This window comes from Lacerta agilis, chromosome 7, assembly GCF_009819535.1.
Source record: "Lacerta agilis isolate rLacAgi1 chromosome 7, rLacAgi1.pri, whole genome shotgun sequence".
Classification (NCBI taxonomy): domain Eukaryota; kingdom Metazoa; phylum Chordata; class Lepidosauria; order Squamata; family Lacertidae; genus Lacerta; species Lacerta agilis.
The window spans coordinates 73254213-73278863 of NC_046318.1; the positions used below are offsets into that span (position 1 = coordinate 73254213).

At 45.0% G+C, this 24651-nt stretch overlaps 1 protein-coding gene across 1 annotated transcript in view; it reads left to right on the forward strand.

Annotated features, from left to right (window-relative positions):
* FER1L6 (fer-1 like family member 6) overlaps nt 1–24651 on the forward strand; it is a 111169-nt gene that overhangs the window by 45188 nt on the left and 41330 nt on the right. Inside the window, exons 14-23 of the mRNA XM_033155817.1 lie at nt 3071–3191; nt 4781–4881; nt 6719–6809; nt 9358–9477; nt 10441–10593; nt 11298–11484; nt 12843–12967; nt 15988–16122; nt 17540–17689; nt 23734–23844. Coding sequence (XP_033011708.1) covers nt 3071–3191; nt 4781–4881; nt 6719–6809; nt 9358–9477; nt 10441–10593; nt 11298–11484; nt 12843–12967; nt 15988–16122; nt 17540–17689; nt 23734–23844 — 1294 coding nt within the window. The remainder of the gene's footprint in view (nt 1–3070; nt 3192–4780; nt 4882–6718; nt 6810–9357; nt 9478–10440; nt 10594–11297; nt 11485–12842; nt 12968–15987; nt 16123–17539; nt 17690–23733; nt 23845–24651) is intronic.

Sequence of the window (24651 nt, forward strand, 5' to 3'; positions counted from 1 at the left end):
AAAAATCACATGGCAATAAAGTTTCACAAAATTATTAAACCTTGGAGAAAGAGTTGCCACCTCTGCTTGATGTCAGAATTGGACTCGGGAAACCGAGGACTCACCCCAAAATCAGAAAATAGTGTGGTTAATTCCAAGCCCAATTTGGACAGGACACGGGTGGCGCTGTGGTCTAAACCATTGAGCCTCTTGGGTTTGCCGATCAGATGGTCGGCGGTTCGAATCCGCACAACGGGGTGAGCTCCCGTTGCTCCATCCCAGCTTCTGCCAACCTAGCAGTTCGAAAGCATGCCAGTGCAAGTAGATAAATAGGTACTGCTCTGGCGGGAAGGTAAATGGTGTTTCTGAGCACTCTGGTTTCTGTCATGGTGTTCCGTTGTGCCAGAAGCGGTTCAGTCATGCTGGCCACATGACCTGGAAAGCTGTCTGTGGACAAACGCTGGGTCCCTCGGCCTGAAAGCAAGATGAGTGCCACAACCCCATAGTCACATTTGACTAGACTCAACCATCCAGGGGTCCTTTACCATTTACCATTTTTTGCTCTCCTGCTGATGCAATGAAGGGTGTCTTACTTCCAGCAGGAGGTCTTCCTCTCTCCTCTCCTCAGCCTGCTGTTTTTCTTCCTTTCTCTCTCTCCCTGCATTCTGAGCACCAGGGGCAAAGAGGAATAGAGAAAGCCCCCCCCCCCTCCACTGTGACATTAGCATCCAGGTATGTGAGTGGCATAGAAGTAGAGAGTGGACCATTTTTATGAGTGTGCCACATTCCTATTCTGTTAATGAACAATTTCACTAGACGATCCTTGCGTTACCCTCCAGATATTTTTGACCTGCAACTCCCATGATCCCTGTAAGGTTCGCATGATGGCGCTTCACGAGTAACGGAGCAGGAGCCCAAACAGTCTTTTGGCAGTTTTATTGTGCAAACTATTTACAGTGCAGAGCTACAAAAAAACATGTCTGTCTCAGTCGCTGGCAGAATCTGGGAGTGGCCCCTTCCAGCTCCTTCCCCAGCACAAGAGCTTCGGCACCCCAAGTCTCCTCCTACCCTCCTTGCGTTTCACCCCTCTGTGCAACTGGGGTGCCGGAAATGGCGTGCCTCCCTCCCGACCAGCCGAGCGAGGTGAGCTCAGGGTCTCTGCAACATCCCCAAGCCGTCTCCCCGCCAGATTCCCTGTTTGCCGCTCCTCGCTGGCTGAGGTGCTGGGGCTCTTTGCAGCACCCCCAAGCCCTCTCCTCTCCTGGCTGGCCCCTTCCCCTTCCTCCCCACTGGAGGTATGGCTGCTCTTTGCGCTGGAAGAGGTGCTGCTGCTCAATTGGCGTGGGGGCTCTCTGTATGCTAACGGACCCTCTGGTCCCCTCAGCGGGCCAGGTGGCAGTTCCCTGACAATCCCTAGCTAACAGGACCAGTGGTCAGGGATGATGGGAACTGTAGTCTCAAAACATCTGGAGGGCCGAGGTTGAGGAAGCCTGGTTTACATTCATTGGTGGAGGAACACCCTACATTTTGTTTCAAAGCTATTAAGTGTATGAACACTTTTTCATATGCCTTCTCTGGAGCGCTATTATGTAAGCGTAATTCAACTGGCCTCTTGGGGGGTTTTGCATAAAATCACAGATGCACCTGCGGAAATTCAGCCCTGAAGGCACCATAGGAATATAGGAAATGGCCCAATGTTGAATTAGACACAATCAACATTAAGTCCCAGAAAAATATGCTTGTACTTCAGACACAAGCACATAAAAATTGGGCAATGAACAACAGTGCTATGGAACAACCAGCTATAGATCTGTTTTGACCATCACGCTTGTTGCAATTAAATCTAAGTCCTTGGGAAAAGTTGTGTGGGCTCTCAGACAGTGTTATCTCCAAGCCTGACCTGGAGATGGCAGGAATTGAACCTGGGACTTTCTGCATGCATGGAAGATGCTCTGCTACTGAGCTGTGGGCCTATTCAGGTGTGACAACCAGATTCCATGTTTTTCTCCCTCACCTCCAGTTCTATAAACTCTCTCTCTCTCTCTCTCTCTCTCTCTCTCTCTCTCTCTCTCTCTCTCTCTCCCTCTCTCTCTCTCTCACCAGCATATTGGATAAAGCTATGCAGTGATATGGCTGATGCATTTTAATTAGTCAAGTAAGGATTAATAGCACACGAGTTGCATATCTAAAGGGAAATCATCTAGAAGAAAAGCAATTTAGCAGGTGGAGAACATTTTAAGTGCAAACAAAGCTGCCTTCAAAACGGCCTTCTGAAAAACAGCACAGCGATAGGGCAAAGAGTTGGGATGAGCACATTGGGATTCATGCCTGACGGGTGGCACATCTCACTGTCTCCAGCCAAGCTGGTCGCTGGCACACTTGCTTTTTGTAGAAAATTTTATTTTGCCAGCAGTGAAGAAAGAAAGAAAGAAAGTATCATGGACAAAGTAATAAGTGCTGGAAATGCAAACAAACAGAAGGAACTCTCTTCCATATGTGGTGTTTGTGCCCAAAGGTAATAGACTTCTGGGAAAAGATTTATAATGAAATGAAAAAAGTGTTGAAAAACACATTTTAAAAGAAACCAGAAGCCTTTTTACTGGGCATCCTAGGCCATATTATTATAGAAGTTAGTGATAATAATATGTTTTTCTTTTTCTTTGTTTTTAAATGTTTTATGGTTGTATTGTTCTGTATTTTGTATTTGTTTGTTTTATTGTTGTTTTTCTTTTGAAAAATTTAATAAATTTAATTTAAAAAGGAAGAAAGGAAGGAAGAAAGAAAGGCACACAGCCAGGACTTTCTGAGTTCAGATTCAAGTGAAAAAATAATGTTAGGGGAAAGCATTTTATCAGCCATTTGCAACTGAGGTGCTGCTGTAATCTTTCTGAGTATGTCCAATTTAAAAGAAGAGATGCAGTTGAGTTCTGCGGATTTATACAAATCTGAAGAAAATGGCCTATCCGTACAATCAGATTGCCTTGTGAATACTGTATATGGGAAGCAAATTGGCTGTATACTTGCACATCACTATACTTCAGTAGCAGATCCCAAAAAACTATTGATGATGCTATCTCATCTCTTTCCACAGAAACTACCTTTATTTGCCCTATGACGATAAGAAGCCCTGTATCTACATAAAGAGTTTTTGGGGTGACCAAACTTTCAGGCTCTATTTTTCTAACGTCCTCGAGAAAATGGCACATCTCCTGGTAAGCCTGCGGGAATATTGAAATAATGCTTCTCCAAACCACTTGCTAAACTCAGGATGGGGGCATATTTGCACACTGGAATTCTCAAGAGAGTTCTCTTGCTTGAGTTGGCTTTGCAAATGGCTGGAATATTCATAGACGTGTTTCTGCAGTGTTGTGAGAGAAGCTCGACAGCACTTTAAGCTTTTCGTGCCCAAAAAAAGTGGGCAGGGGAAAGGTTTCTAACTCTGCAAGTGATTCCTGTGTATCATTTCTAAGTTTCCCTCAATTGGGTTCCCAGTGTAAAACATTCATTAAAATAGGAATGGAGACTTTAAAAACAGTAGGCATACTAAAATTATCAAAATGAAGATGGAGGGTTGTCTCCAACTGAGCTTTACTGAGAGTAGACACACTGAAATCAATGGACCTAAGTTCGCCATCTTCATTAATTTCAACGAGCCTTCTCTGAGTAGGACTAGCATTGCCTGCAACCCATAACCACCAATTTCATTTCAGAAGCAAATGGATGTAATAAAGCTACAGAGGCCCAGCTCCAAGGGTCTTCTGGCAGTTCTCTTGTTGCGAGAAGTGAAGTTACAAGGAACCAGGCAGAGGGCCTTCTCAGTAGTGGCGCAACAGTAGCGTTGCTTCAAGTCAATGGAGCAACAGTAGAGTTGCTTCAGGTCGCTGGCTAGGCTCTACTTATAGGTGACTCTGCTGTCCCTCCCTCCCCCCCCCAAAAAAAATTTCTGGCCTCTCACCTGAGCCCTGATCCAAAGCATGTGTGGAGCCTGACTTTCTCTTCATCAGCTGGACTCAAAGATGGGTGGCCTAGTGCTGTCAGATGGGCTCTGCACCTCCAGATCTGGGCTCCTGCTCGGAATTGCTGTTGTTTCTATTTCTCCACTCAATATATTGATAACTGATCACCTGCAGCAGAGGCGGGGAACCTGTGTCTCTCTGTAAGTTATTGGGTCACAACTCACACCATCCCTCGCCATTGGCCATGCTGGTTGGGGCTGATGGATTGGAGTCGGCTGACTGATGGATTGGAGTCTAACAACATCTCAAGGATCTCAGTTCCCCCACCCTTGTCCTATAGCATCACTTTTCAGGCTACGTTAATAAAGGGAGAACTTTGCCAACGCTTCTGTTGATGTTTGCATTGGAAAGGAAGGGGTCAAAGAGGCTTTGCATATTTTTGAGACTGCATAGGAGTGGGTCATGAGTCAGAGCCAAGATTCAGCCCTTGTTAAACTCAAAAGTATGGCACATGTCAAAAATCGCCCACCATCAGAAGACAGAAGGTTGTTTATAACATGACATCTCAGCAGAGAATGTCCCCTTTCGGGAGACCTCTGACTTAATTAACATAAACTATGTTGAGCCTACAATGCATCGAGGAACTGATAAATTCACTTCTCAGTAAAAAATGTGTCATACATGCCAATTAGCTGGAACCAATTATCGTTTATCACTGAAGCTAATTAGCCAGTGAAGGCTCCCCCCCCCCTAATAATTGCATTAATTGAAAGCAACGCTTGCCGTTTCTGGTGACATTTATATGCTCTTCATGCAACTGTTCTCCCCATGCCCCCAACCCTTAGGAAGAAGGTTTAGAACAAGTAAGAGATCTGATCAAAGTTTCTGAGATTGCCTCGGAGGAGAAAATGAGGTCCACTTTAACGGATTTTATCAACCAAAGTAGGTAAGACTATCTACTGGAGAAGGTGACAGCATACTTTATACTTGATTGTATCTACCAAAGTAGGTAAGAAAAAGTGTACCTTATAATTTCCAGGAGGCGGGTAAGGAATGAACAAGAAATACAAAGTAGGCTATACCAGGGATGGGGAATTTGTGGCCTTCCAGATCTTGTTGGACTACAGCTCCCATGATCCCGCACCATTGGTTATGCTGGCCGGGGCTGATGGGAGTTGGAGTCCCACATCTCCTGGAGGACCATAGGCTCTGTGTCCCTGGGCTATACCATAGTTGCTTTTTTGACAGCATAATCCTGCGCATGTCCGCAGCAATAGATTTGGGGCGTAGCATGGGAGCGCCGGGAGGCCATGGCCCTGGGTGCACAATTTTTAAGGGGGCGCGAACTAGGTGCCCTCAACCATAGCTGTCAACCTTCCCTTTTTTGCGGGAAATTCCCCCATCAGTACTATAGCCTATAGTATAGCACTGATAGGGGAATTTCCCGCAAAAAAGGGAAGATTGACAGCTATGCCCCCAGCGCAGCGCGGCCTGGTGTGTTCTTCTCTGCCTGCCAAGGGCCGTGTCTGCCAGAGGGGCTCACCCCTGTGTGGCTCAGCATGAACCTGCTTTGCCCTGGTGGGGTCGCTCCAGTGGGGTTGGTGGCAAAGGCTGGGCTGGTGTCCCTCACCTGGCACCTCTCCCCCCCCCCAGCACACGCCCCCTGCCCCTCTGGTGCACGTCCACCCGCCCCAGGTGCCAGCAACCAACGCTATGCCACTGCTGAGCTAGGCCAAAACTTGGTGCCCCCTGCAACCCTCACGCCGTGCTGGGCTTTGGGAAGGAGGTGCAAGGGCTCTGGTAGGGTCTCCTTTCCTCCTTCCTAAAGCTGGGCAAGCACTAACTAGACTTTGGGAAGCAGGCAGAAGGACTCCAGAGCTGGATCTAGACACATCAAAAAACCGATTCTAACTGATCGCATTGTAAACTTCATACAGAGAAATCCTGTTGGCGAAAGCTGAGACTCCACAGCATCAACAGGTGTCACAGTGTTATAGCGCTAGCATATAAAGCACTTTATCTTTACAAATGTAGCTGAGTCGTAGGACCCTGCCGGAGCTGTCACGCCTCCTCCTCATAGCCGGGGAAGTGCTTGCTTTGCCATCTCTGTTCATTGTCCAGTTTGGAGGTGGAACTGGTCACACTGCCCTAAAACTGCCTCTGATGTCAACTCTGACATACCGTAAGTCTCACTGAGTTCAAAGGGACTTATTCCCAAATAAATGGGCATAGGATTGCCACCTAACTTGCTCGCTTAACTCGGTGTCCTGTTGCAAAAAGCTGTTGCCGACTTGGGCTCCATCTTCATGCACAGATCTATTTATTTATTTATTTTCAATTCAGTTTCCGTTCCTCATATTCCAGCAGATTCATTACCAGATTGCCCACTAGGCTTTTGGAACTGTCAGAAGAACATCGCACACATTGGAAATAATCAGCAGCCTCCGCTGCAAATAGATTCTGCAAAAAATCTGCAAGGTCAACATGCATACAAAGGACTTTGCTTGCTCAAACCTCGTTTGAGTACAATGGATGGGATGCAAAATAGCCACATATCCCCCAAACTAATTAATTTCATATTGAAATATTACCATACAAATTGCATTTCCACTTCTTTATACTTCTCCCAGCAATAAACGATGCCTCCGTTTTAATATTACATTATGAATCTGAGCGCTTAGTATCTTCTGGCTCATCTGGCGGGCTACACAGATGAACTTGCTGCAAGAGAATTACGATCCATCGTTATGAAGATACCATCTCCGACTGTGTCTTCATTTCAGGGCCTTCATTGCGAATGCTGAAAAGAAGCCCAAACTGATGAATCGGACGCCTTTGGACAAAAAGAGGCTGACGCTGTATAAGCAAGAATTGGTACGTGAGATATTTTCTTGAATACTAGATGCAATGTGCTGTAAAGCTGCTCCACCTACCAAGCCTCTTGAGTTCATGCGCCACAATTTGCATCTGGCTCACAAATAAAACCGCTGTGAAGTTTTAGGACAACCAAGCAGCATATAAATGTTGTGAAATGAGTGGTGGTGAATTTATGACAAAGAGGCCACTACTGCAGCTTACATTTAAACAGTCGTGGTTTCTCCCAAAGAATCCTGGGAAGGGTAGTATGTTAAGAGTTGTTAGGAGACCAGCATTCCCCTCACAAAGCGACCATTCCCAGAGTGGATTAACAATCAACCTCTCTTCCCGTGGAAGAAACCGTAGCTCTCTGAGAAGAATAGGTGTCTCCTAACAACTCCCTGAGCAAACTACACTTCCCATAATTCTTGGGGGGCGGGAAGCCATGACTATTTAAAGTGGGATAACAGTGCTTTAAATGTGGTGTAGTGGTTAAGAGCGGTAGTCTCGTAATCTGGGGAACCGGGTTCGTGTCTCCGCTCCTCCACATGCAGCTGCTGGGTGACCTTGGGCTAGTCACACTCACAGTGTGTTTGTTGTGGGGGAGGAAGGGAAAGGAGAATGTTAGCCGCTTTGAGACTCCTTTGGGTAGTGATAAAGCAGGATATCAAATCTAAACTCTTCTTCTTCTTCTTCTTCTTCTTCTTCTTCTTCTTCTTCTTCTTCTTCTTCTTCTTCTTTATTTACTTAGTTCTGCAATTGTATGCCAACTAATAATCAATCTCTGGGTGACTTATTATATATATATATATATATATATATATATATATATATATATATATATTATAAGTCACCCAGAGATTGATTATTAGTTGGCATATATATATATACCTATTTGCATACAAAATAAGACATAGAATCAAAAGCTATGAAGACATAGAAATCAGCTCTAAAACTGCATATTCACACACACACCCAGCCTGTGTAGCTAGTGTGCAGAGCTCCTTGGCACAATGCACTTTCATTGCACATAGAGTGAGTTCTCCTGGGAGCGATGGGACCTGGTGATGTTGTGGTGCTCTGGGACAGAATTGTATGGGGGTGGGGAACACAGCTGCCCCCCGTGTAAACAAGTCAGACTAAGCAGGTGCCTGGGGAGGCATGACTGAAAAGTCAACTGCCACATCAGAAATCTCAGTTCAAGAGATTTATTTTTTCCTGGCATGGTTGTCTCCCCAGATAAATCAAGAGTGTATCCATAATCTGCCAATATGTGCCACCCTGCCCCAGCTGGCAAAAAAATCTTAAACAGGCCCGGTTCATATCAATCTAAATGCAATATTTTCAGCAGAGGCAGCTCTTGCGTTCAGATGAGTATCATCAATTGGTGAGGCATTAAATGAAGAGGGAATCTAATGTTGCACATATGTGTGTGAGGTTTGCCCAGTTCTGTAGGTTTGCCCAGAATTGAAAGATGGATAAGGGAAGGCAAAAAAGGGGGGGATAGGGCTCTTGAAAATGACAGATTGCTTCCACTTCTGAGTAATTCATCTGCTGAAAATGCAGGTAGGAATATGCATCTTTTGCAAAGATCAGATCCTCTTCTGACATCTAATCTATCCCATTGTGACAATTGAGGAAGGCAACCTTTAACTCTATCGCCTGCTTGCTGGAGGATGTTAGCAGACGAAAGATAAGGTTACCTTTCCTTGCATGTCCCAGTGGATAGCAAGGAATTTGTATTTGGGGATGTGGGAATAATCCGATTCAGTCCACATTTAAAGGTGAACCTACCTAATTCCCACTTTTCGAAACAATACACGAACAGAAAGAAACAGCCACTCTTTGAAATGCCCACTTCTTCATATTTTGCAATGCATTTCTTTGGACAAGTAATGTGTTTGGAAATGCATATACTATGACAAAGTGTGCAGATAAATGTATACAGGTGAAACTCAGAAAATTAGAATATCATGGAAAAGTCCATTTATGTAAGCAATTGTTTTCATTAGCTACTGGAGTTTAATATATGAGATAGACTCGTGACATGCAAAGCGAGATATGTCAAGCCTTTGTTTGTTATAATTGTGATGATTATGGCGTACAGCTGATGAAAACCCCAAAGTTGAGATTGTTAATTTGGGGTTCTCATCAGCTATATGCCATAATCACCACAATTATAACAAATAAAGGCGCGACATATCTTGCTTTGCATGTCATGAGTCTATCTCATATATTAGTTTCACCTTTTAAGTTGAATTACTGGAAGAAATGAACCTTTCCACGATATTCTAATTTTTCGAATTTCACCTGTATATTAGTAAAAAATGCATTTGGGGAAATTGTTGCTCAAAAATGTGTTTATCGGGGGGGGGGGATCACACTAAAATGTTGATGAATTTTCATGAGGAATTTTGAAGGGGGGGAGAAAACGTGGAAATGTGGAATATTGTACTTAAGAATGAAAGAAAATGAGAACTGGAGCAATTGACTCTTGCCGATTTGTCTCTCATGAATCTGACAGGGTAGGTGACTTTAGTAACGCCCTGCCTCTTTGCTGTTATAGGAAGCGATGTCCAAAGATGCCAGAACAATCATCCAGCAGCAAAAGAAGAAGATTCCTCTCGAAGAAATGATGCGCGAGACTCAGAACTACATTGGGAAGATCCGTTTCTTAGTCGATGAGGTAAATACTCCAGTTTGTTTTCTGTTGGTATGAAAGCTCCTACATGCATTGAGTGTGTGTGTGTGTGTGTGTGTGTGTAAGGGTGCAGTGTCCAGGCTCCCACTGTTGTGTTGCTGGATTTAACCGTGGAATGGACTCTCCTTCCTTGGAGGTTTTTAAGCAGAGGTTGGACGGCCATCTGTCATGGATGCTTTAGCTGAGATTCCTGCATTGCAGGGACTTGGACGAAATGACCCTCAAGGTCCCTCCCAGCTCTAGAATTACATGATTCTATGACACGGGTGGCGCTGTGGGTTAAACCACAGAGCCTAGGGCTTGCCGATCAGAAGGGTGAGCTCCCTTTGTTCAGCCCCAGCTCCTGCCAACCTAGCAGTTCAAAAGCACACCAAAGTGCAAGTACATAAATAGGTACCGCTCCAGCGGGAAGGTAAACAGCGTTTCCGTGTGCTGCTCTGGTTCGCCAGAAGCGGCTTTGTCATGCTGGCCACATGACCCGGAAGCTGTACGCCGACTCCCTCAGCCAGTAAAGCAAGATGAGCGCCGCAACCCCAGAGTCGTCAGTGACTGGACCTAATGGTCAGGGGTCCCTTTACCTTTATCTATGATTGTGGAGGGGGAATCAGATCAGTCCTCAGCTTCTCCTCGCTGTTATTTCAAACACATACAAGAGGAAATCCTGCTACACTGAGATATCAGAGAAGCTACAAGCATCTCCACACAGCAACAACCTCTCTTGCCACATTTCCAGGTTTTTTCAAACCTCTCTAATCCTGCAGGAGATTTTTGGAGTGGTGGGGGCAGAGTAAGGAAACAGAAAGAAGGGCACTTGTCGGAGATCGACTCTTGTTTCTTGATTCACATACAATCAAAGATTGCTGACCTCCCAACGAAAGCACACTCTTCACAAGCCTAATGGGAGTTATTGATGCTCAAATCACATGCCTGTCTTCCCCCCCCCCCAAGCCTCAGCACACGGTGCCCGATGTCTTCATCTGGATGCTGAGCAACAACAAAAGAGTTGCCTACGCGAGAATCCCAGCCAAAGACGTGCTCTACTCCCCGGTGACCGAGCAGAGAGGGAAGCACTGTGGGAAGATTAAAACTCACTTCTTGAAAGTAAGTCTGAGAACCTCCCAACCGTTTGAGGAGACAGCCATTGTTGTTGGTGTCGCATCTGTACACTGCCAGACAAATTTATGCAACAACCCACTCCTTTTTTAAAAAAAGAAGAAATTCAGCCAAGAATCAGCAAATGATCCTCCCACCCTGAGCAGCTGTTTTTTGAGATCAGTGACAAAGGCTGAATACACACCATACATTTAAAGTACTTCCCCAACTCCTTGAAACTGTAGGTTGTTAAGGGTGCTGGGAAATGTAGCTCTGTGAGGGGTAAACTACAGTTCTCGGGGCTCTTCGCAACAGTGTGTGTTTCAAATATACTTTAAATGTTTGGTGTCTATGCAGCCTAGAGGAGGAAATGCTCAAGCTGGTTTATAACTGCAATAAACAAATGAATGAATGAATGAATGATGAGGAAATGGGCAATTTCAGCTACGTTTTAATTCCATAGCACTGAGGGCTTACCCAGGTTTCAAACTTTTTATCCTTGGAGCATGTAGCACACCCTGCAATGATTTAAGAGTTTGGCAATTCCTCTGCTGTTTTAGCTGTTCCCCCTCCTCATTCTGACGGTTTAAATGGGATTGTACGTAATTTGTGTTATATAATTACATATTGCACCCTGGTCTGTGATTTTTGGAAGAATGGCTCTTGATAAACAAACAAACTTGACCTTCTGGACACTTCTTCTTTACTTTAAGTTGCCAGGAAAACGGCCTCCTGGCTGGAACGTTCACGGAAAAGTCGACACTTACCTGTGGCTTGGCTCCGCCAAATATGCGCACACAATTTTGGACAACTTGCCTATTGGATATGAAACAGAAACACCTTTTGGAGCAAGCGCAGGACATCACGGCAGCCCTCCACCTGTTAGCCTGGTTTACAGAAGTAAGACATAATTTAAATGTGGGAACATAGGGATGTAGGAAGCTGCCAGGGTTGTTTGGTTATCGTTATTTTTTTTTTTTAAAAAAAAATCATATATTTGAGTTCATATGTAATCCTTAGGTCATGCCTCCTTTCATACATTCCTGCAGTGGTGGTGGGCGAACTAGTTTGCTGAGGATTATTATTATTATTATTATTATTATTATTATTATTATTATTATACCACCCTTCATCCGTAGATCTCAGGATGGTTCACAACATAAAATTACAATATTTTAAAAATGCAGAATACGTAATAAAAGAAATTCTGCACCTAGTGACTTGCCCCCTTCTTTGATTTGATGGGGCAGCTTTGAGAGGGACACCAAGCTGGGAAAACCACCTTACTAGCCTGTAAGTTTCATCAAACACAGGCAGGGGGTTGTATGTGCCTGTCTAGCCTTCCCCCAAGCTGGTGCCCTCCAGATATTTTGGTCTACAGCTGCCATCAGCGCCAACCAGCATGGCCAAAGATAGGGGTTGATGGGAATGCAAACATTTGGAAGCCTAAAGGAACACCTATCTCAGTACTATCCTGGTCTTGCCTTCACATTCTACACCCTGTGGGGTTAAAGAACTTCCTGACAGTGAGAGCTGTTCGACAGTGGAATTTGCTGCCAAGGAGTGTGGTGGAGTCTCCTTCTTTGGAGTTCTTTAAGCAGAGGCTTGACAGCCATCTGTCAGGAATGCTTTGATGGTGTTTCCTGCTTGGCAGGGGGTTGGACTGGATGGCCCTTGTGGTCTCTTCCAACTCTATGATTCTATGATTCTAAAATCTACCTGAGTGGCACTTTTCATTGCAGAATTTACACTGAAATAGACCTGCAACACAGTCCTTCTAGGATATTTCCCACCCCCCTGCACAGACGCAGTAGTATACAATGTCCCTAAATTGCAGCCATTTATGATTTTTTGTTCTGTAAATGAAAAAGACCTGGGGCAAAAAGGGGGTTTATTTTTATTTTTATTTTGCCATTGGGGTGCTTATTGCCCCTGGCACTGTTAAAATAATAATATTCACAAGTGGGTTCTCAAGCAAAAAGTGACCCAGGGAAGCTGGTCGATGACTTCGAGCTGACACGATGGACTTGGCTTTGTTAGGAAATGTTGGAACACGGGAAACTACCTTATATCGAGTCAGATGACTGGGTGCATATTTCTCTGTATTGTCTGCACTGACTTGCAGCTGCTCTCCTGGGTTTCAGGCAGGAGTCTCTCTCAGTCCAACCTGAAGATGCTACAGGTTGAACTTGCAGAATGGACCACTTTGATCCCTCCCCGCGGCGATAACTTTCCTTTTTTCTGTTGTGTCTACACAGCCAAGAATGTTTTCCAGCTGAGAGTTCACATGTATCAGGCCAGGGGTCTAATCGCAGCCGACAGCAGTGGACTTTCTGATCCCTTTGCCAAAGTCACTTTTGTTTCGCACTGCCAGACCACGAAGGTAAGGGCGAGAAGAAGAGAGTGCGGTGGTACAAGAAACTGAAGTATTTATAAGCACAAATAGCATTTTTTTTTTAAAGCACAGAGGTCATCTCCCAGCATGTGCTGAGTAGGTAAAGGAAGATGTAGTTTGTAAATCATTGTTTGCATGGTCCCCTGCGGCGAGTAAAATACCACAAAGCTACCTTCCACTAAGTCATAGGCCAATTACCCCTTCTGGCTTAGTGCTGTCTGCTCTGACTGGTTGGAATTGGCTTTCTAATTTCTTAACTAGGGTTTCCCCTTGTCTAGTTACTCCTTTTAATTGGAGATATGTCAAAATGAGCATGTGAGCACCCCAAGTCTGTTATTTATTTTATTGACTTATTAAATTTCTATACTGCTATGGATAGCTCAGGCAGCAGAGCAAGAGACTCTTAATCTCAGGGTTGTGGTTTCGAGCCAGTGCGGTGTAGTGGTTAAGAGCAGTGGACTCGTAATCTGGTGAACCGGGTTCGTGTCCCCGCTCCTCCACATGCAGCTGCTGGGTGACCTTGGGCTAGTCACACTTCTCTGAAGTCTCTCAGCCTCACTCACCTCACAGAGTGTTTGTTGTGGGGGAGGAACGTAAAGGAGATTGTTAGCCGCTTTGAGACTCCCTAGGGTAGTGATAATGTGGGATACCAAATCCAAACTTCTCCTCCTCTTCCTCCTCCTCTCCTCCTCTTCTTCTTCTTCTTCGTTGGGAAAAAGATTCTTGCATTGCAGGGGGTCCCTTCTAACTCTACAATTCTGTGATTCTAAGCTTTTATCCCACCCTTCACCCCAGGATCACAGGGCAGCCATCGTGGTGAAGCTGGTGAAATTTGGAAGCTAACTATCCCTGGAAGGCAGTGTGTTGCCTATCCCAGGGTTATTGCTGGTTTCAGCTCAGGGTTGTTGTTGTTTTTAAAAAACAAAAACAAACAAACACAACACTAGATTTTACATTTACTATATTGATCATGTTCTTGTCTGGTGCTGGAGCCCACCAGGAAATCAGCAAGGCTGGAGGTAAGGCTGCAGCACCATGGATAGCTCCAAGTTTGGAGCAGACTGAGACCTGCTTCTACTGCCTTCAGAGCCACAAAGGGGAAAGGCTCTGGGCTGAATGCAGGCACTCCTCCTTCATCCCATAGTCTCCCTCCTGATGCACTCCCAGCACTTCCAGATTATGATGTGTGGCAGGAAGCACCTGATTCATCAGGCTCAAGGGAGGGTGTCCAGGAGGGACCAGGCTCTGACTCTATAGGCCCTGGTGGTCTAGGGGGTTCTTCTGAAAGTTCTTATCTAACCATCTCAGGTGCAGTGGGTGTGAGGTTCTCTGTCTTCCACCATCAGCTCTGAGCCCTGACTCAGACCCATATGGTGCCCCTGCAACCTCCGATTCTGTGCCTAGATCATTGGTGGATGGGGAGTGGGGTCACGACAATTTCCTTTTCAATTTGTTTGGCCTCTTTTATCGCTCAATCCATCTGATTGCCTTAGATTGTGAGCCCCTAGGGCATGAGGCTATTAACATTTAGAAAAACTGCTGAAAGCTGGTCTGAGCTTAAGGGACACAGTGCGATATAGACTCAAATAAATTTGTCAAAGCTGCTTTGAACCCATGGGATGGACTGGGATATAGACTGAAATAACATCTCATCCCCCTTTCAAGCCATCTGAGGCTGTAGCCATCACTGCACCCTATGGCAGGGAACCCGATAAATTGTGTGCATGCAAAAAGCGTTTTGTTTTATCTGTCCCGAATCTACTGCCAGTTGATTTCATTAGGTGACCAGACTACAGGTTTTAGCATTTTATGAGCATGTCTCCCTATCCATTCACACCATGCATAATATTATACATGTCCCCTCTTTATTTTTCTCTTCTATGGTATTGTAAGGCTGCAATCCTGTACATGATTACCTGGCTGTAAATCTCATGGAAATAAATTGGACCTACCTCCGAGTAGGCATATAAACATTTGCTCTGTAAATCTTGGAGAATGTCAGACTTTATATGTGCCAGTAATGCTTTCTGTAGATAATAGATTCTACGCTGTACCTGAAATTGTTTTTATGATGGTACATGAGCTCCAATAAAGAATAAGTAATTGCTGGAGAATCCTCCTTTCTATATAAGGGCATTCCAGAACTTTTTATTGAAGTGATTCCCACCGCCAGTTTCAGTAAATTTTTATCCCCAAAATATATCTTCAGTGTTTGCTGTCATACCAGTTAAAGGGCTGCTTAAAAGGAGGAACATCAGAGGGAACACAGCTAAGTTGTAGAGCACATGTGCTGCACTGCACCAGAAGGACTCGTGTTTATTTTCCACTCACTGCATTTACAATGCCAAGCTTTTGATCCATGTTCACAGAGCACTAACGAAAATACTTAAGTATCATGTACATTGTTATGAAATACTACTGTTTGATGCATTGTTTCTCAAACCAGTTTCACACTGGTTGGAGTCCTTAATCCATTCCAAATTCATCTCTAGCCAGGGTGTGCATGGGGTAATGATATCCCTGTCCTGTCGACGCCCCCTGGTGTGTGCACACAAAGAGAAATGGATCTGACACTAATGAAGCCGTGCTGATGTGAACAGCTGCAGGGGGAGAAAGAGCAGTGAAACACACCGGTGTGTGTGTGTGTGGACATCTTCATTGCACTCTGTGGTGGTGATATCTGCTCCCAACCACTGTCAGAGCAAGTTGCTTGCTTGGAGCTGTCCCTGGTCCTGAAGCCATGCCTCCTGTAGTTGGCATCTGTTTTTATTGTTGAATCATTTCGGAGAGTTTCATGGCAAGTGATTCATAAATGAAATTGAAACCAATTGCTCAAAATATAGCCAAACAAATTTATATATATATGTGTGTGTGTGTGTGTGTGTGTGTGTGTGTGTGTGTGTAAATATGCATATTATTCCATAGCACAAATAGAATGTCCCAAGAGAGCTCATATAAAGGGCAGGTGTCTTGTCTACTCTAATGCACTACTTTCCCCCCACCATTAGATCATTCAACAAACTTTGTCTCCAACCTGGAATCAAATGCTGCTGTTTAATAATATTCTGCTTCACGGGGATGGAAAAGAAATTGCCGAATTCCCCCCAGTGATTGTCGTAGAGCTCTATGATGACGATGCAGTGGTAAATATGACTTCCCACACCTTGTTTGTTTGTTTGTTTGTTTGTTTGTTTCAACCTTGATCAGGGTGGAATTCAGAGTAGTGCTAAGTAGATGCTGAATCAGCACCAGCATTTCTGCTTGCCTGGTGGAATCATCTTCCTTCTCATCTCTCCACATGGTGTTAGGAGGTGGTGGTCTCCTGATTACCCCCACCCCCAAGCTGATTGGGGAATTGGGGGCAGAGAAGAGGGGCAACCCCTATTGCACTAGTGGGACCCATAGAACTGACTCCCACAAGCGCAAGTATTTAGTTAAATCCAGCCCTGAGCCCCTGTATTACATTTGCTTACATAGCAAATGACGCTGATCGTTCAAAGGTTTGAACGAACTGTCCTTTTTTAATAGAGCGCAGTGTTGCGTTGGATGCCTGGACAAATTATAATTTATCATTTATTCAGTTTACATCTTGCCCTTCCTCCCAACGGAAATTATGCATAGCTCTGTGTTTGTATTACATAATTTATCCCACTTCCACCCAAAATGTAGAAAGGGCTAAGAAAAGAAACAGTGCCCTCTTCCATTACAAAGGTTGCCAGCTTTTGATTTCAGAAATGCTGGTCTCCTTTTCTGGGGTAACAGGAGCAAACCTGGGAGGGCTGCAGAGGGTGAGGAAGGTATCAAATGTTGCCCAGGGCCACCAAAAAAGGCACTGAAGACTGTAGGCTGCCCCTAGGACATGTGTTGGACCACTGTAGTCTAGACACTAGAGCAAAGGTGCTGTCAGCCTAATTTCATGTGGCAACTCAGAGGAAGAAGGGGAAAAGCTGAAATGGATAGAGCGATGGGGTGGGGAGCCTTCTGCAACCCTCAGCTGACAATTCTGAGTGACAGAGTGACCTGTCTTTGCCACGACAGCCTTCTGAAAGGGAAGTGGGAGGGAAAGGAGCATGTCATAGCAAAAAGGAGTGCCCTCATCATCTTTCAGCTCTAGTATATGGGCCCTGGTGGATTTCCCCCAGGGTAATGTACCCCATGACAGTTTTTTTTTAAAGGTCCCCACTCCTACTTTCTTCGTGGTCAGCTCTCCAAGGCCGAGGCCCAGCATCACAAAGCAGAGCGCAGCTTGTAGCATGATGTCCGCTTGATGCTGGGTCACTGAAGACACATCAAACATTTAAAGCATTTTTACAGAACATGGCTATATCCCAAAGAATCCTGGGAGATGTAGTTTGTGAAGGGTGATGGAAACTGTGAGGGGTAAACTACAGTTTCCATGATTCTTTGGGTGAAACCATGTGCACTGAATGTGCTTCGCATACATGGTGTGGACGTGATCTTCTGCACATCACAGACTCTGGTTGTAGGGGTGGTTTTGTATGAACGGCACAATGTGAAGATATATGACGTTATGCTAAGTCTTCCTTTTTTAATGTCTAGGGTAAATCAGAATATATTGGCTCCACGGTTGCTGCCCCTGTGACAACATTGGTTGGTCAGAAATATGAGCCACCTAAACTTAGTTACCACCCAGTGTACTTTGGAAATATTTCTGGAGGGGACCTCCTTGCTGCATTTGAGTTGCTGCAGGTGAGCTTCAACAAATATTCTTATCCATGCTTTTTACTGGTAAATGTCTGAAAACAACCAGGGCAGGATGATAACATAGTATGGTGCATTCGCAACACAGGGTTGCTGGTGTGTGTGTGTGTGTGTGTGTGTGTGTGATTTTTCTATTTGCTGGGACAAGGAGATGAAAGCTATCCCTTCCTGTGACTCCTCACCCTTTCAAAGTATTCTACTGCTGCTGCTTTGTGTATGTATGCATGCTTCACACATAATGCTAAACCAGGGTTTGTTAGCCATGGTTTATTAACCATGGTTTTAGTGTTGAGTGTGAACCCAGCCCAGTAGCCTAACTATGATTTACTAACCATGGTTAAAATTTGCACGTGAACCAAGGTTTGTGGTTGGTTTATACTATTTAGTGAATCTGAACCAAAGCTTAGCATTGCGTGTAAACTAAGGAGCCACCCAAAAGCTACAGAGCTGTGGGTGAAGAGCATCAAAATATTCAAGCCACTCTCAAGGCTCACTTGCTCTCACTGGCACTTTAAACTATTCTGTTGCATAATAGGCCAGGGTTTAAGATGCTTTAGCCATGGTTTCTTAACTATGGTTAATGTGAATGATGACCAAGGGTTAGCAAACTGTGCAAACCAGGCTAATAAGTGCAAAAACTCAGCTACCACCTGAGGTAATAGAGAGGATTGCTTGCTCATGAGAAAACTGACTGGTGGGGAGGACTCCTGCAGGAACTGGAATCCTTCCCAACCAGGGTAAAGCCAGGCTAGATAACGTGTTGCAATCCAGAGACTGGGGACTACAATTCCCAGTATGTTTCTGAGCACAATCCAAAGTGTTGGTGTTGACCTTTAAAGCCCTAAACAGCCTTGGCCCATATACCTGAAGGAGCGTCTCCACCTCCATCGTTCTGCCCGGACACTGAGGTCCAGCACCAAGGGCCTTCTGGTGGTTCCCTCACTGTGAGATGCAAAGCTACAGGGAACCAGGCAGAGGGCCTTCTCAGTAGTGGCGCCCGCCCTGTGGAACGCCCTCCCATCACAGGTCAAGGAAATAAACAACTACCTGAGATTTAGAAGACATCTGAAGGCAGCCCTGTTTAGGGAGGTTTTTAATGTGTGACATTTTAATGTATTATTAATCTTTGTTGGAAGCCACCAAGAGTGGCTGGAGAAACCCAGCCAGATGGGCAGGGTACAAATATATTATTATTATTATTATTATTATTATTATTATTATTATTATTATTATTATTTTATTTATACCCCGCCCTTCCCAGCCAGAAAACCGGGCTCAGGGCGGCTAACATCAATTAAAATCACAGCAAGAAAACATAAAAACGATCAATTTAAAATAACAGATTAAAATACAAATTTAAAAATTCAATTAAAACTGCAGGTCTCAATTTCAAAATATCCCACCAATAAAAGATGAAGCATAAATATTAAACAGAAACCAACCCAAAGGCCAGGTGGAACAGCTCCGTCTTGCAGGCCCTGCGGAAAGATGCCAAATCCCGCAGGGCCCTGGTCTCTTGTGATAGGCTGTTCCACCAAGTCGGGGCCAATATTGAGAAGGCCCTGGCCCTAGTTGAGGCCAACCTAACGTCTTTGTTGCTCGGGACCTCCAAAATATTATTATTTGAGGACCTTAAGGTCCTACATGGGACATACCAGGAGAGGCGGTCCCTTAAATACGAGGGATTTTTATTATCTTCCCTGACTATTGGTCATAAAGGCTGGGGCTGATGCTGGGCTGGCCCAAGACATTTTGCAACCTCAGCAAAAGAAAATATGGTGTCTCATATTTTTGTGATTATTTTGTTTTAATCACACTTTAATTGTACTCACTTTCACCTAAAGCATGTTTTATGTATTCTTCTAAAATATGTGATTTTTAACTGTTTTGATGCATTTGTAGGCACAGTTTTAGAAACAGGACTGCACTGCAAAATTTGAAAAAGTGCATAATCTGATTGGCAGCAGCTTTCCAAATCTGGGACCAGCAAGTTAGGTCATTTCACTTTATAATGCAGACTGGATAAATTCTCTTCCAACACTAGTCCTGATGTAGTTCTCAACTTAAAAAAAAAAGTATCAAATTACATTTTAAAATGCATATTTGCGGGGTGACAGTATGTAGATGCATATTTAAATATGCATTTAAAAGCATTTCTTGTGCAAATGAAGATTAATGTGAAAATGGGATTGAACAGATTTATGGATTAAATTTACCTGTCCCTGCAGTTATTAGTAGAGTGGTACCTCAGGTTACAGATGCTTCAGGTTACAGACTCCGCTAACCTCGGGTTAAGAACTTTGCTTCAGGATGAGAACAGAAATTGCGTGGCGGCGGCTCAATGGCAGCAGGAGGCCCCATTAGCTAAAGTGGTACCTCAAGTTAAGAACAGTTTCAGGTTAAGAACGGACCTCCAGAATGAATTAAGTTCTTAACCCGAGGTACTACTGTATCAGCTTTATCAGTTTGCAAAAGTCAGGAAGGCCTTTTCCTCGGTTTTACCTACAACTGCTTTAGAATTCTGCTCAGTGCAGACTGTTCTATATATAGAGGACAGTAAATCATCTTATAATTCTCACTCCTCTCCATATTGCCGCAGCTCGCCAGTTTATTTAGACAAGGCTTTTCTGTGCTTCGGCAAGGTATTAAACACAACTTCTCTTCTTCAGCATAAACACCCCCCTTTGGTTGCTCTGAGTCCATAAAAAACAGGTGGCACTCATTTGATAGAAACAAAAGCTGCAAACTTTATATGTCCCCCAAGATTGCCCCTCCATGCCTTGACCTTTCCAAGAGAAATAATTTAGCTTCATCGCTTGCGAAGAACTTTGAATAACCTTTCATTTGTGAGCGGCAGTAATTATTTTATGACTCCGCCAATGGATGGATGTGATTACCCTGTGAAAAACTCTTCCATCTCAAAATGGACCTGTATTGGTATTGACTGTCTGAATCAGGCCTCTCCCTCAGAAAACTAAAATTTAATGTGAGACAATCACAGTGAACCAGTACGCATGTATGGGGTGGTGGGGAGGGGGTAATACCTCTGGTGGGGGACATGTAGTGCTCTTTCTGGGGTAGTTTGCCCACCTTTGGTCCTCACTCCTGCACTCATCTCTCACCTGTGGCTCCTAGAAGCTGTCAACATGTGGGAGCAGCCAAACTCCAGGAATGGCTTTGACTGGCCAGCTAAACCAGGTGAGGGTAGCCGATGGGCCTCAAACCCTCAGTGAGTTAGCGATTTCACCTGCATGCAAAGACAAGTTCTGGCAGATTGAGCAGATGAGACCAATTGTGGGTCCAATGGTCAAGAAAGTGCTTTTTGCTGTAGAGGGAAGTGAGGGGCAGATGGAGCTCGTCAACCTGGGAAGGTAGCCCATCGACGAGAAGGAGAACTCTGTTGCCTTGCAAGGTATCTTCAGGAGAAGAAAAGGCTAAGGAGTAAAGCCTACACAAATCCAGAGTGGAGTCCCTAAAGCAGTTGGATGGTGCCTTGTGTTAGGGCACCAACAAGTTGGCGTGCTGAAGCGCAGCAGTCAGGGTGAGATAAGCCAAGGTCAAACAGTCCAGGTCAGAAGCCAGCCGAAGTCAGGTATCAGTACTGGGGTCAGGAGAAGCCAAAGTCAGGGACAGTCCAAGTCAGGAACAAACCAAGTCGATCAGGAACAAGCCAGGAGTCAGGAACAACCAGAAACACAGGAACAAGACGAGCAAAAGCAACCACGCGCCCAGCACAACGGTTGCAGAAGCTGTAGAGTGGGCTAGTCGGCTTCCTTAATAAGCTGGTTCACTCCCACGCTTCCTATGAGCTACAGCTGTCTCCAATTGCCGCCTACGCTTCTCAGCTCGGCGTTCCACAGCTGAGAAGGGAGGAGGAGAGGGGATCGGCTTATTCCCCTCCTGACTGGGACATGCTTCTGGCCCCACTTCTTCCTCTAGCTCTGGTCTTGCCTCCTCCTCCCTGTCAGATTCCTCCTCCTCTGAGGAGTGCCACCACCAGTCCTCCCCAGGTACAAACTCCTCAGATTCCTCTGTGGGTGCTGCCCTGTCAGGGGGGGCTTGCCACCACTCCTCCTCATCTGACTCGACCCTGACACCTTGTACGCCTCCTTCCAACAACTCTGCAGCCAACTTGGTGCCCTAAATGGCCTTGGCCCAGTATACCTGAAGGAGCATCTCCACCCCCATCATTCAGCTTGGACACTGAGGTCCACTTCCGAGGGATTTCTGGTGGTTCCCTCACTGCGAGAAGTGAGGTTACAGGGAACCAGGCAGAGGACCTTCTCGGTAGTGGCGCCCAACCTGTGGAATGCCCTCCCTTCGGATGTCAAGGAAATAAACAACTATCTGACTTTTAGAAGACACTTGAAGGCAGCCCTGTTTAGGGAAGCTTTTAATGTTTGATGCTTTATTGTATTTTTAATATTTTGTTGGAAGCCGCCCAGAGTGGCTGGGAAAACCCAGCCAGATGGGTGGGGTATAAAAACATAATAATTATTATTACTCTGCTTTTCTTTGGACTACACCTGTGAGGCTGAGAGGGGGGTCTTATCAGGCCACCCAGGGACTCATTCAGTGCTGCTAACCCAGTGGTTTGGCTTCACCACTGGAGGCACACTCCATTGTGTCTCAAGACAGATGGATGCCAACAATTTAGTACACAGTAGGTGATGGTCCATTAGAGTGAATGGGGCCCTTCCCCATCATCCTTCATTTTCCCTTAGTCAGTCCCCAGCTGCCTGCCATCTTACTTATATCCTGTCCAGGGAGTTGGTAGTGGCTGTTGGCTTCCTTCTCCTTAGTCTCAGTGTTGCTATCAAAGGACTCAGTATGGAGGAAGATGGGGTCAAATCAGAATTAGCTGGCTCTTAGGTGGTTATATCCAAAATTCTGTAGAGTAACTTGGATTTGGTACTGGTGGGCTGAGGAATGCAAACTACTTGAAACCATTGCATCAGCCAATGAATTATTTTCCTTTTCTCAGTTATTGGCTTCAACCACTTGATTCGGGTAATTCAATAACACAGAAGAGCTTTCCAGAGATCTTCTTATATGCAATGAATGGCTTTGTGTACAGCAAAACGGCTCTCTAAAGCCTTTCCGTTTCGTCGCACTTCCAAAGCGTGTTTCTAATTTTAGCTACTATAAATGCAAACGGAGTGGAAACCCCAAAAGATCCAGGAATCTTTACTGTTCAGCAGATGGAAGCAGATGTTTGGAATAAGCCAGACACAGCAAACGACTCCAAATTAGCCTTAAGACCGTAGGTGTGAATTTCAGCAACATTGTTGTGACTGCTGTGAAGAAAATGACTATGTCAAACAATGTATGTTGCTGAGAATGAGGAACATAGGAAGCTGTCCTCTACCAACTCAGAACATTGGTTCATGTAGCTCAGTACTGTCTCCACTGAGTGACAACCACACTCCAGGGTTTCAGACATAATACTAATAATAATCTTTTAGCTGGCACATCTTCTCTACTGCATATTCTAGGAGCATCCAACACCTGCTCCTATTAGTATAATTGGAAAAATGGCCACAGATTCTCGTAAACCATCTGGCCTACTTGTGCAATGGGGTGACACTGTGGTCTAAACCACCGAGCCTCTTGGACTTGCTGATCAGAAGGTCGGCGGTTCGAATCCCCGCAATGGGGCGAGCTCCCATTGCTCTGTCCCAGCTTCTGCCAACCTAGCAGTTCAAAAGCACACCAGTGCAAGTAGATAAATAACAGCAGGAAGGTAAATGGCGTTTCCGTGTGCCCTGGCACTCGTCACGGTCCTCCGTGCGCCAGTAGCAGTTCAGTCATGCTGGCCACATGACCCGGAAAACTGTCTCGCCTGTAAGCGAGATGAGTGCCGCAACCCCATAGTCACCTTTGACTGGACTTAACCATCCAGGGGCCCTTGACCTTGACCTCTCTCTTTTTGGCTTGCAGTGAAAATTGCTGGGGAATCTTTGCAGGGTCTTACTTTTCCTTAAAAGCAGCATATCTAAATAGTAAAACATCGAGGTGGCTTCATTTTGCAGATCTCCGATTCCGGCCCTGAAAACCTCCCACCTGTGGATCCTGCAGATGCCAGTATGATCTACCCAGTCCCAGCCAACATCAGGCCTGTCTTGAGTAAATACAGGGTAGAGGTGAGTTAACACAATGTGTTGGGATCTCATTTCTTATCAGCCTCAGGCTACACCTTCACAGGCTATAGCTTCCTGATCTACAACTGTCATCTCTTCTCCGATGCTTCAGGCGAAATTTCTACTTTGTTTTCAAGCATTCGCTTGCACGTTTCACTGCTTAAATGCTGGCGGAGGGGATTTTAAAAACTGTTCCAAGAAGGGAGTTACAGGTGGGTAGCCGTGTTGGTCTGCCATAGTCAAAACAAAATCGAAAATTCTTTCTAGTAGCACCTTAGAGACCAACTGAGTTAGTTGCTGGTATGAGCTTTCGTGTGCATGCACACTTCTTCAGATACCTGAAGAAGTGATATTCGTATCTGAAGAAGTGTGCATGCACACGAAAGCTCATACCAGCAACTAACTCAGTTGGTCTCTAAGGTGCTACTAGAAAGAATTTTCGATTTTGTTTTGTCCAAGAAGGGAGTAAGGGGCAGAAATGCGGCTTTGCAAATTTCACAAAGGCCACCAATCAGCACTCTGAATAGCCTTGCTTCAAGGAGGGTGCAACATATGGCTTCTTGAGTGATGTAAGAGTCCGCCAATTACTACCCTGCAAACAAGAAACATTTCCCTTTAAGCTCTACCAAGGAGTGGTCACTCAAAATGCAACGTGGTGAGTATGCCATTGTAGCAGGCTCACTGCTAAAACGATTCTAGATCATTTTGGATAGACCTGATCTGAATAGAGATATTGGATTCTTGTCTCATTACACATGCTAATGCTATTTTTGGTCACATGCATACCATCCCTTCCTTTTCCTGTAGGAC